At 41.4% G+C, this 12,322-nt stretch overlaps 1 protein-coding gene across 3 annotated transcripts in view; it reads left to right on the top strand.

Moving 5' to 3' along the window:
- ZFYVE27 (zinc finger FYVE-type containing 27) overlaps nucleotides 1–12,322 on the top strand; it is a 113,740-nt gene that overhangs the window by 64,976 nt on the left and 36,442 nt on the right. For 2 of the 3 annotated variants that reach the window (XM_073552846.1, XM_073552847.1), the window contains exons 8-9: nucleotides 4,980–5,051; nucleotides 11,777–11,921. In XM_073552846.1, coding sequence (XP_073408947.1) covers nucleotides 4,980–5,051; nucleotides 11,777–11,921 — 217 coding nt within the window. Of the gene's footprint in view, nucleotides 1–4,979; nucleotides 5,052–9,337; nucleotides 9,455–11,776; nucleotides 11,922–12,322 lie in introns of all 3 variants that reach the window. The other variant, XM_073552845.1, reaches the window with a different exon arrangement.

Here is a 12,322-nt window from a genome sequence, read left to right as displayed (position 1 = left end):
TCATGCAGAGGACTAGTGAATTTTTTTTTTTTTTTTTTTTAAACGTGGTTCCTCCCCTATATTTTATCAGACTTTGGAGTCTGGAGAAACCTCAGAGGCTTTAAAACATCTTTTCACGGCAACTGGGGCACTTTTCAATTTGGACAGAATCAAGTCGGCCATAAATTTATTAATTTGCAAAACTTAGTTCTTCTCTAGTCTTTGGTCACACAATTGATTAATAGCGACAGACCTTTTTTTTCCTCTCTTCTCAAGATCTTCCCTCTAGCAAACATGATTTTAACTAAAAATATATGCATTTAATTAAAGGAAAAAAAAAAAAAAAAAAAATATATATATATATATATATATATATATATATATATATATATATATATATATATATATATATATATATACACACATATATATATATATACTTTTTTTTTTTACTTAAATGCATATATATTTTAGGTAAAAATCATTTTTGCAATTCTATTTTATTATCTGTATTTTTCTGAGCTTCTCTCAGACCGCAGACCGTACCAAAATTGAATGTGCAGAAAAACAAGAATCCTGTAAAAGCCAAACTGTGCAACATTTTTAATGGAACAGGATTGCAAAATATGATTTTTAGCCTGAAATACATTCCTTTAAAAAAATGAATAATAGCTCCAAAGGTGGAGAATTCCTTTAGGTCCTTCTCAGGAATTGCCAAAACCAGATGGTATCACACTTTTGGATGCAGCTAATGGGGTTTTTTGGACTGGCCATTCCGAAAATCCAACTGTGCTTTCAAAGGGATGGGACCTAGCTTTCCTGTCCAGAGTACAGTTCTGCTGATTGATACATGCCAAGTCTCTAAAAGCTGTGTAAAACTCCTGTGTTGGATATAACAGCCGTAATACTGATTACCTGATTATAGAAAAAAAAAAATCTAAAAAGAAAAGGAAATGTAAAAAAAAAAAAATTGCATTTTTTTTTCAATTTTTTTCATTATATTGTTCCTCTGTTAGTCCTCCTGGAAATGGACTTCTATTTACCGGAAACAGAGGATACGTGTGCTCCTCAGAAGGAATAGCAGGAATATACAATTCCAGGTTCTTAGGGAACAAAATAGGCACCCCTACTATAAGGATAAAGCGTTCTGCACATTTTGGCCCATTATACCTGTGCACCCCGCAGAACGGATGCCAAATATTCTTGTGGGGCCTAGTCAGGGGTCCCAAAATTATCCCCCCACTGATCAGAGAGCTGATAGAGATTTGTAGCAGCGGTTGTGTTAAGCAGATTGCTCTGTAGGATATACAACTGTTTACATGGAGTAACACATCACTGCATGTTGGAAACGATTAATTTTTCCTGGAACCCGAAAAACTCAGTGGATTTGGCGTCTACTAGAGAGACGGGTGACGACGGGGTATAAATGAGTGTTGCACCGTCGTACACCATATGTTCTCAGTTTGCGGTGGTTAGTGACCTGCTGAGACATTCTCATCTCAACGAGTCCTAGGATACCGTGATGTATTATGCTTTCGATACGACAGAGTCGTTAAGCGTCGAACCTATCACAATGCAAAGGACATGATAAGCTGATGTGGGAAAGACATTACTATAAATTGCTAAATACCTTATTTCAGTGCGGATTTAACACTACTATATACATCAGATAACACAGGAGCCATCATTCACAATAGGTGGTATCACAGCTCACCTCCTCCTCTTGTGTAATGACTGATAACACCTCTATATACAGTAGATAACACAGGATCCACCATTCACAATAGATGTCAGCTCACCTCCTGAACAATGACTGATAACACCTCTATTATGACTGATAACACCTCTATCTATGTTATGACTGATAACACCTCTATCTACAGTAGATAGCACAGGATCCACCAATCACAGCTGATATCACAGCTCACCTCCTCCTATTGTACGATGACTGATAACATCTATATACAGTAGATAACACAGGATTCACCATTCACAATAGATGATGTCACAGCTCACCTCCTCCTCCTCCTGTACAATGACTGATAACACAGGATCCACCATTCACAATAGTTGATGTCACAGCTCACCTCCTCCTCACAATATGTGATGTCATGGTTCCCCTGTAAGCTTTTTTTATATATAGATCATGATGTTAAAATATTAAAAGTAATAGAAACATCTAATTAAATAAAGGTGATTTTTTTTTTTTTTTTTTTTGCTGACCCGTTCCCTTTAGGTGTTGACCCGTTCCCTTTAGGTGATGACCCGTTCCCTTTAGGTGATGACCCGTTCCCTTTAGGTGATGACCCGTTCCCTTTAGGTGATGACCCGTTCCCTTTAGGTGATGACCCGTTCCCTTTAGGTGATGACCCGTTCCCTTTAGGTGATGACCCGTTCCCTTTAGCTGATGACCCGTTCCCTTTAGCTGATGACCCGTTCCCTTTAGCTGATGACCCGTTCCCTTTAGCTGATGACCCGTTCCCTTTAGCTGATGACCCGTTCCCTTTAGCTGATGACCCGTTCCCTTTAGCTGATGACCCGTTCCCTTTAGCTGATGACCCGTTCCCTTTAGCTGATGACCCGTTCCCTTTAGCTGATGACCCGTTCCCTTTAGCTGATGACCCGTTCCCTTTAGCTGATGACCCGTTCCCTTTAGCTGATGACCCGTTCCCTTTAGCTGATGACCCGTTCCCTTTAGCTGATGACCCGTTCCCTTTAGCTGATGACCCGTTCCCTTTAGCTGATGACCCGTTCCCTTTAGCTGATGACCCGTTCCCTTTAGCTGATGACCCGTTCCCTTTAGCTGATGACCCGTTCCCTTTAGCTGATGACCCGTTCCCTTTAGCTGATGACCCGTTCCCTTTAGCTGATGACCCGTTCCCTTTAGCTGATGACCCGTTCCCTTTAGCTGATGACCCGTTCCCTTTAGCTGATGACCCGTTCCCTTTAGGTGATGACCCGTTCCCTTTAGGTGATGACCCGTTCCCTTTAGGTGATGACCTGTTCCCTTTAGGTGATGACCCGTTCCCTTTAGGTGATCTGGTCGAGAGCTCAGCTGTGTTCAGTACAGCTGATGGGATGATTTTCTGGAGTCAGACCCTGGTAGCTGACACATTGCTCCTTCAGCCATTCACTTTTGTCACCAGAGGAGGACCTCCATGACAGAGCAGTGCTCCCGGGCCCTTCTGTCCCTCCATTGCCAGTTATTCATTACTGGGTCCCTAATAGTTGAATATAATGGCGCGTTTCAGCTTCTTGACGGAGTTTTCCTGTAACACCTGAACTTTTCATTTCAGCGTCCAGCGATCGTAAACTAGTTGGTTCTTTGCAGCCAAGTTTTCGTTTTGCTGACGCCGTGTATGTGCACGGATTAGATGAAGATTAGACTTTATAATGATATTGGAGCGCCGGTATTTCTCTCCATGAATGATGAGTTTGATCTTTATAGTGAGTTTATTAAAGCAATCACCTGAAGTCTGCAATATCCCTCCGATCACCGGAGCTGTCGTCCCGTCTGACGTTTTCAGTTCCATGGAAAGAAAAAGAAAAGAAAAAAAAAAGATTAGAAAGATACTTTTGGTGATGTAGGGCAAATACCGTATATGTGTGCACCCATCTTAATTTTTGAGTTCACCCATTGCACACAGGTGCGTAAAGTCCAGCACGCAGCTATGCGATCTCCATGGACAAATCTTGCTAGTTTTACCGGTCACCCCGAAGAACTCGGTGTTATTAAACAAGGCGCTGTCGTTGGATGCCATCATCTTGTGATCATGAGAGGCGTCTAAAAGAAGTAGCAGCTCAAACATGCAGGTGTAGACCACACAAACGTACGTGTCGAGACCCCAGATTGCTGAAGTGCATGGCATGTAAAAATCATTGACTACATAGTTACAAATTGCCCCTAGAAGTGGCATCAATCCAAGTACTGTGCATCAGAAGCTTCATGAAATGGGTTTCAGTGGTCAAGCAGCTGCCGAGGAACCGTATGCACAATGCCAGGCATCTGCTAGAGTGGTGGAAAGCACGTCATCACTGGAGTAGCAAATCAGGCTTAGTATCTAACAGTCTCATGGTTGTTTCTGGGTTTGGTGGGTGTGTTGGGAACGCTATGTACCGCGATATATAGTTCCTATTGTAAATTGGACAGAGGTCATAATGATATGGGGGCAGTTCTTTTAGGTTTGTCCCCTCTGTTCCATTGAAGGGAAATCTTAATTTTTCCACATACAGGACATTGTGAATAATTGAAGCTTCCAGCTTTGTGAGAACAGTTTGAAGGCCCTTTTCTGCTCCCCATGACTGTGCCGAGTGCACAAGCTCCATACAGATATGGTTGGGAGAGTTTGGTGGAAGAACATGACCTGACCTTCACCCCATCCAACAACTAAATCGTAGACTTTGTGCCTGGTCTCCCCGCAACATCAGGACCTGACCTCACAAACACTCTTCTGGTGAAAAGCCCTACAAACACCTTCAAAATCTTCATAAATTTGTGTAGACGAATGGACCAACGCCATACCGTCCTTGGTTTTTGAGAGGTCCACCAAGAATCTGCTTTGTCCTGCCAGACTCCGGTCACTCATAAATGACGTGGATGACCACTTATCCCAGTGGCCACCATGTGATATTACATTTCCAAATCTATTTTACATTAGGGAAATGGCTCCATCATACTCATTACTGACAAAGTCGATTATCCAAGCTCTCAGTAGCTGATTGCCGAGGCCCCTCTCGTAGTAAAGCGATTGCCTGTGACGAGACAACTTTTCCATGGAAAAATAGAATCTAAACACTGAACAAACAGGTAATCCTGGGAGATTCCAGCCCAGGAATGAAATGAAAAGTTAAAGTTGTGCCTATATTATTTATTATGGATTTGTAAAGTTCTCATGTAGAATATATATACAAACATGTTACATAGCATTGATGAAAAATGTCTAAAATTAATAGTAAATATTAAAGATGTCATAAAATAATTTTGTTTTATTTTTGTACAGGATTTCTCTCCGGGGAGTGTGGAAGAAGCCGAAGAAGCAGAACCTGATGAGGAATTTAAAGATGCCATAGAGGTGGGTGAATGAGGCAACGCGTAGTTCCGGTATTGGAGAACATTTTGTTTTTGTGCCATTTTCTTAGATTTTGTTTATTTTTTGAGGGGGAATGTTTTGAAGTCATCGATGCATTCAGTGTCGATAGACTTGATGAGGAGGACAAAGATAGGTGAAAAGTGCTTGGTCGTTGGAAACCCCACCTATTACTGGAATAGGAGTTCTGCGCATGTGTGATTACTTCTTCACCCATCCTTAGGTGATAAGTTGTAATTTTGGGACAACCCCTATACTTGTCCCGATTTGCTGATATCGGGACGATCTGTCAACAGTCCCATGTGTCTGTGATCTCCTGACTGTCACCCAATGGTGGACGCTTGTGGGATAAAAGTTTTGGAAATGCCGGAATCTGATGTTCCCCCAACATTTTCATCTCCCCATTGGAAGAACCATTCGCGCTTGGTGGAGTCGAGAGATTTAGCTATAGGCTGAGCAACAAACGGAACAATACCTTAAGCGGATTCTCAGAGAAAGTCTTTTTTGCTGCTGCAAATAAGGATCAGACAGCAAAGATTTGGTGGAGCAATGATGAAAGACCTAGAAATATTTGTGTCTGGAAAATCAGACTTCTGGGGTTTTTTAGGTGACTTGTTATGAATGTTGAAGGTGGGTATTGGAGAATGTGTTCATGCTATCTTTAGATGTTTTTCATCTGGTTTTTAGACCTTAGTCTTAACCAATGGAAGTCACATTTTGAAGCAGAAAGGACCATGTGGAGACACTATTAGGGTTGTCTCAGTTAAAATTTTAAAGTGCTTGTAAAAACAAGAACTTTGTAATTTTTGTGCTTTATAGTTTAATGATCTGCAAGTGGCCGGTCTCCTGGGCAAAGAGCACTCAGTTTCAAGCTTTCTGCTCTCCAGTTTGCAAGCACAGTTCAGGATCAGCGCTGTTGCAGAACACGGGTGGACGTATCATTGGTGCAACTTACAGAGCCCCATGGGTTAAAGGGGCCCATTTCCACTTCCAAAGTAGATGTCGTTGTGCATTATTACAAGCTATTAGACTGCAAAGAAGCCGTATACTGTTCATGCGCAGCGGCCCTCATCTGTCTGTGCCCACCATTGCTGCAGAGGCAAGGCTGCCAATGCTTGCAGCATAGGAGAGCTCATAGCCCAGACCAATGGTGCCACCACGTCGCTGGTCTGAACTGTCCATTATCAGGAGTCCACCACCCCTGGCAAGCAGAAAGACATGAGAAAGAAAAGTGGTGTGCATCTGAAGAAAGAAGATTATACAGTCCATTCAAAGGAGTCTTCTTACATTTTGATGGCCTAATTTAGGATAAGCCGATCAGGAGTATTTACGGACCCCTAGCGCCTCCACCGATCAGCTGATTGAAGGGGTCCTGGCTTCTTCGTTATTTGTGAGGCACAGCACAATGGTGGAACAGCCTTGGTCTTATCACTTAAAAGGTATGAAGATGCTGTGAGTTGGAATTGATGCAATTACTATAAAAGTGCAAAGCAGTGCCCTGTAAACAACGAAGGAGATGCAATGCTCACTGGAGCCATGGCTCATTCAGTGTGCAAATGGGCAGCAGTGCCACCAATTTTATATTGATGCCTAGCCTAAAAATAAACCATAAGAACTGTAGTCCCCAAAGACCTTGTTATCTTATCAAATGCCTCTTGCAAGAAGGACCCATCTCATTACCGAAGATGTGTATGTGGGGTTGAAGACTCGAATCATTAAATTAGTACAGTTTGTTGAAAAAGTTGAAGAACCCAACTGAAGATCTCAATCCTGGAAACACTTTTTCATGTGGTCTCCATGAGTCACAGTCAACTTGATAGCACATAGTAACGCATTAGGAAGGTAAACTAAGGCTGCAATGGCTATTGCACCCTCTTGCAGCCAGAGACAGGTCATCAAGTCCATCTTTCTGCAATAAGGTTTGATATAGCGTAGGTTCAGTGTCATAGCTTTTTCCATTCCATCACTTCTTCACCACTCACGCAGTTGACATTACGCAAAGCCGATCATCAAATTTCTGTAGCGGCTACGTATATGGACCTTACATTAATGTGAGAGAGGAGGACGATCTGAATAGTAGCTGCAAGATATGCAATAATGGCCAAAAGTGTTGGCACCCTTGAAATTGTTCCAGAAAATGATGTGTTTATCCCAGAAAATTATTGCAAATACAATAATTACAATTATAATGTTTATTTCTTTTGTGTGTATTGGAATAACACAAACAAACAGACAAAAAAAGGCAATTTGGACCTAATTTCACACTAAACCCCCAAAATGGGGCAAACAAAATTGTTGGCACCTTTCCAAAATTGTAGTTCTACAGCGCTGTTTCAAGCATGTGATACTCATTCAGACTCATCAGTTGCAAGTAACAGATGTGGGCTACATGAAAATCGCACCTAAAACTAGATAAAAAGGGGCAGCGTTAACTCAATCTTTGCATTGTGTGTCTGTGTGTGCCACACTAAGCATGGAGAACAGAAAGAGGAGAAGAGAACTGTCTGAGGACTTAAGAAACACAATTGGTGAAAAATGTCAACAATATCAATGTTACAAGTTCATCTCCAGAGATCTTGAAGTTCCTTTGTCCATGATGTGCAACTTAATAACGTTTACAACCCATGGCACTGTAGCTAATCTCCCTGGACGTGGACGACAGAGAAAAATTGATGAAAGGTTGCAACGCAGGATAGTCCAGATGGTGGATAAGCAGCCCCAATCAAATTCCAAAGAAATTCAAACTGTCCTGCAGGCTCAGGGTGCATCAGTGTCGGCACAAACTATCCGTCGGTATTTGAATGAAGTGAAATGCTATGGAAGGAGACCCAGGACGACCCCACTGCTGACATAGAGACATAAGGAGCTAGACTGCAGTTTGCCAAAATGTACATAAGTAAGCCAAAATCCTTCTGTGAATGCATATTGTGGATAGATGAGGCCAAGATAGAGCTTTTTGGTAAAGCACATCATTCTATTGTTTACCAGAAATGGAATGAGGCCTACAAAGAAAAAAACACCGTTCCTACAGTAAGAGATAGTGGAGGGTCACAGATGTTTTGGGGTTGTTTTGCAGCCCCTGGCACTAAGTGTCTATACCGTGTGCAAGGCATCATAAAATCTGAAGATTGCCAACAGATTTTGGTTCACAATGTAATGCCCAGTGTCAGAAAGCTGGGTTTGCGTCCTAGGTCATGGGTTTTCCAGCAGGACATTGACCCCAAACATACTTCAGGAAGACCCCAGAAATGGATGGAAACAAAGTGCTGGAGAGTCCTGAAGTAGTATCAATGAGACTGGATCTAAATCCCATTGATCACCTGTGGAGAGATCTTAAAATTGATGTTGGGAGATGGCGCCTTCACATATGAGAGACCTGGAGCAGTTTTTAAAAGAAGAGTGTTCCAAAATTCCAGTGGAGAGATGTAAGAAGCTTGTTGATGGTTTTAGGAAGCGATTGATTACAGTTATTCATTTCAAAGATGTCAACAATTTTGTCTGGCCCATTTTGGGGGGTTTATGTGAAATTATGTCCAATTTGCCTTTTTTTCATGTTTTTGCGTTGTTCCAATGCTCAAAAAAGAAAAAAAAATGTGTAATTGCAATAATTTTATGGAACAATTTCAGGAGTGCCAACACTTTTGGATATGACTGTAAGATCAAGGAAGTTGTGCTAGCAATGCACCGCTTCTGCTTATGGAGATGCAATTTAGGGCAGTGCTTCTTGGGAAAAACTACACAAATTAGAAGTAAATTGCTCTTTAGTGCCACCTATGGGTAGCTATCCTGTCAATTTTCAACCTTTTGAAAGGCTTTGAAACATCGGCAGGACAAGAAATCCCCGATTGTAGACAGTTCTTCTTTAGGGTTGATTCTCCTCGTTGGTGTAGACCTCTGGTTGGTTTGGCTGAGATGTCTCATGGCAGGTTGGTCATTGACGTATAGGAGGCACTTAAGACTTTTTTTTTTTTTTTCTACTAAAGGAAGCAACTTTGCATGCTTTCTTATTCCTTAGGTAGCTTTGCATTTAATACTTCTTACCAGTTGGATTTTCGTAAGGAAAATCTGTACCTTCCACGGATGTTCGAATGAAGAGTTATTTTAGATAACATTGGCAAAAATTTAACATTTTCTTGCAATATTGGATTTCTCCAATGGTTTGAACCATCCATTCATTTTTTTTTAAACTATTTTTCTATCTCGAGGAGTTGATTCTTAATTGTTTTATTGTTTTATTTTTTTTTTCTTTTTGTCCATGCTGCTTGAGAAAGGAGCAACAACTGATGGGCATGGTGAGCGGCGGACGTGTCGTGGAGAGAGACCTTCCCGAGACAGCTGATCTGTTACGTGGTCTCCTCCCCAAAGATTTTTCTCCTTCTCTTCCTCAGGTGATGTCACGATCAGACCTGACGCATGCTGTGCAGGTGCTTTTCTTGAACTGATAGTTGAGGAGAATGGCCAAAGATGCCATCTTGACTTGTTGTTGCCTAGTTGGTATAAATGGGGCAAACCTTAGACTTTAAATATTGTAAGAATAAGGATTTTTTATTTTTTGTCTTCTTGACTTCATTCAAGAATGTTTAAGATTTACGTGATTTACATGAATTTTGGCCAAATTTTCCAATGGTCTAATGTGTTGGCCTACCAGCCAATGGCAACAAAAAAAAAAAAAATAATAAAATAACGATCTGGCATGTTGGATTTCAATGGGGAGGATGCAGTGCCAGACACATCTTGCTCCGCTCTCCTCATTGGGATCATTTGCATGATCTGGCGGGGAGCCATGCTTGCATGTTTATGTGCGGGTCGGGAGGAATGGTTATTGAATTGATGGGTCCATTGTAGAAATGAATGAAATTATTTCTGAACTTTGCAAAAAAAAAAAAAAATCACCAGGATCCAGGAAAATGGCGGCCAGCTGGGAAGAGGTTAAAACATTTTTACAAACCCCCTCGGCCCTCTTCTGTACTTTTTACGCTGCCTCCGGTCCTCCGGTTGGCTCGTCTTTCTTTAGTCTTCTGTCTTCCGTCCTCCATCCGGTCTGATCTTCCATTCGTATGGCACTGCACCGTTACGTGCGGTGCGACATGTCGTTGATGGGATGAGCCGATCCGGGGACAGGTAAGGCGGGGGGGTCAAGGAGGCCTGTGTATAAGATTTGATTTTTCTTTTAATCCCTTCCCGGGCTTTGTGCGTCACGTTTTTACGATGTGAAATAATCCCCAAATTTCAGGAGCATTTGCTCAAATTTATCGCTTTTTGGGTTAAGCCGATAATATACTAGTTAGTGGTCTATAGAGTGTCGGATTAGGTAAGCATGTAGCAGATACGCATGTTTATGGAGAAATCGTCAGATTAGAGAGCATATGTTGGCATCTTAAAGGAGTTGGAAAACTTATTTCTATACACTAAGTTAGTAGAGGGGGGTGTCCTTTCTTCAGGATCCTCAGCGCTTGGAGCGGAAAGTGGTCACAAAGAGCATGTCTCTCGCTGTATAGGATCCGTCCTGTGCTACATTACTCGTTCATGCGTAATGCGTAATTTCAGCAGAAAAATGTAACACATTAGATTACGACTAGTGATGAGTGAGCGTGCTCGGATAAGGTGTTATCTGAGCATGCTCGGGGGCTAACCGAGCGTCTTCGTCGTGCTCGAATAATATGTTCGAGTCCCCGCGGCTGCATGTCTCGCAGCTGTTAGACACACGCAGCGCATGCAGGGATTGCCTGTTTGTTCGACAGTCGCAACATATGCTGGGATTGCCTGTTTGTCATGTGTTGCAGCTGTCGAACAGCCGTGAGACATGCAGCCGCGGGGACTCGAACATATTATTCGAGCACACCAAAGACGCTCGGTTAGAACCCGAGCATAATGCCTTATTCGAGCATGCTCGCTCATCACTAATTACAACTGATCACTGGGTGATCCTGCAGGAGGGTACTCTATGATCACCCTATTGCCACAGGACCCTTCCTACCAGTAGGGATTATCCAAAGTGGAGAACTCCCTTTCCCTTAAAAAAAAAAAAAAAAAAAAAAAAAAAAAATTTGTGTGATGTTTTCACTTGCTTTGTGACAATGAACCATTCGATTATTGGCTAAATTTCTTTTAATGCAACATCACAAGGTTCAGCTCGTGAAACCCAAGTAACCTAAAGACCGAGAACCCCCGATTCATCATTTAACTTTTTTTTTTTTTTTAGTCTCGACGTCTTTCTTACGTTATTCGTTGACTTTTTTTTTTTTTTTTCAATAAAGTTGCCTGACCACCGTTGATGAATTTTGCACAAAGTGAAAAGAATCGGTCTGTATTTTTGCCTTTTGATCCGTTTTGCGATTTTTACGGTGCCAAAAAAAGTCGCACATTTTGTGAAATAGTGCAAAAAATTGCACCCAAATTGATGAACATAAAAACACTCTGGGATGGATGGATGGGAAGAGGGGGGACGCCAGAGTACATTTGCACCAAATTTTTCAACTCTTTAAAAATATCATAGTCGATGAATTAGCCGAAAACATCTGGAAACCCCAAACCCTGCCACAATGGTGAACATAAAAAAAAAACAAAAAACAGTTGAACATATATTAAAAAAGAATTTGGCACAAATAAAAAAAAAAAACGAGACAGAAAAAAGAGCAAATTCAAAACTCAATCGGGCCCTCTGTATCCCAATGATCATTCTTGTGGTCTTTGTCACTTTCGTTTTTCAGGAGGATGATGATGTGTCCCAGTGCCTGTCCGAGTATGAACTGAACATGCAGGACAATGGTTTCCTCAGCAGAAACGACGCTCTCAGAAATAAAGTATCCAAATTGACCGAGAAACTGCGCAAGCGATATCCCACCAATAATTTCGGTAGGTACTTGTGTTTATTCTATAGGCAAAAGTTAGAAATTGATCATTGGTGGCAACCTCATTCTAGTGAAGATGATACCAGTAATAAAAATGTGGCTTGACACATTAAAAAATAAATATATACCTCTGAGGAAGCTGAATTTCGGCGAAACGCATGTGGATTTTTCTGCCCCTCACAGGGATTTTCTTCTATCACTGAATTCCTTTATCCTTCTTCCCTGGATTGGTATTTAGTGTGTAAAGCCACATTTTTTTTTACTAGTATTTTCCATGTAATATATCTGGTGCTGTGCTATTTTCTCACATTGTTAATTTTTTTTCTTTGTCTTTTTAACAGCCTCAGGTTTGTTTCTTTTCCTTTTTGAATTCCATGATTCTCCACTATACAGTGTACACTACCT

This window comes from Dendrobates tinctorius, unplaced genomic scaffold, assembly GCF_039654945.1.
Source record: "Dendrobates tinctorius isolate UK_male_01 unplaced genomic scaffold, ASM3965494v1 ptg000196l, whole genome shotgun sequence".
Classification (NCBI taxonomy): Eukaryota; Metazoa; Chordata; class Amphibia; order Anura; family Dendrobatidae; genus Dendrobates; species Dendrobates tinctorius.
The sequence above is the reverse complement of the archived record's forward strand: the minus strand, read 5'-3'. Positions and strand labels throughout refer to the sequence as shown.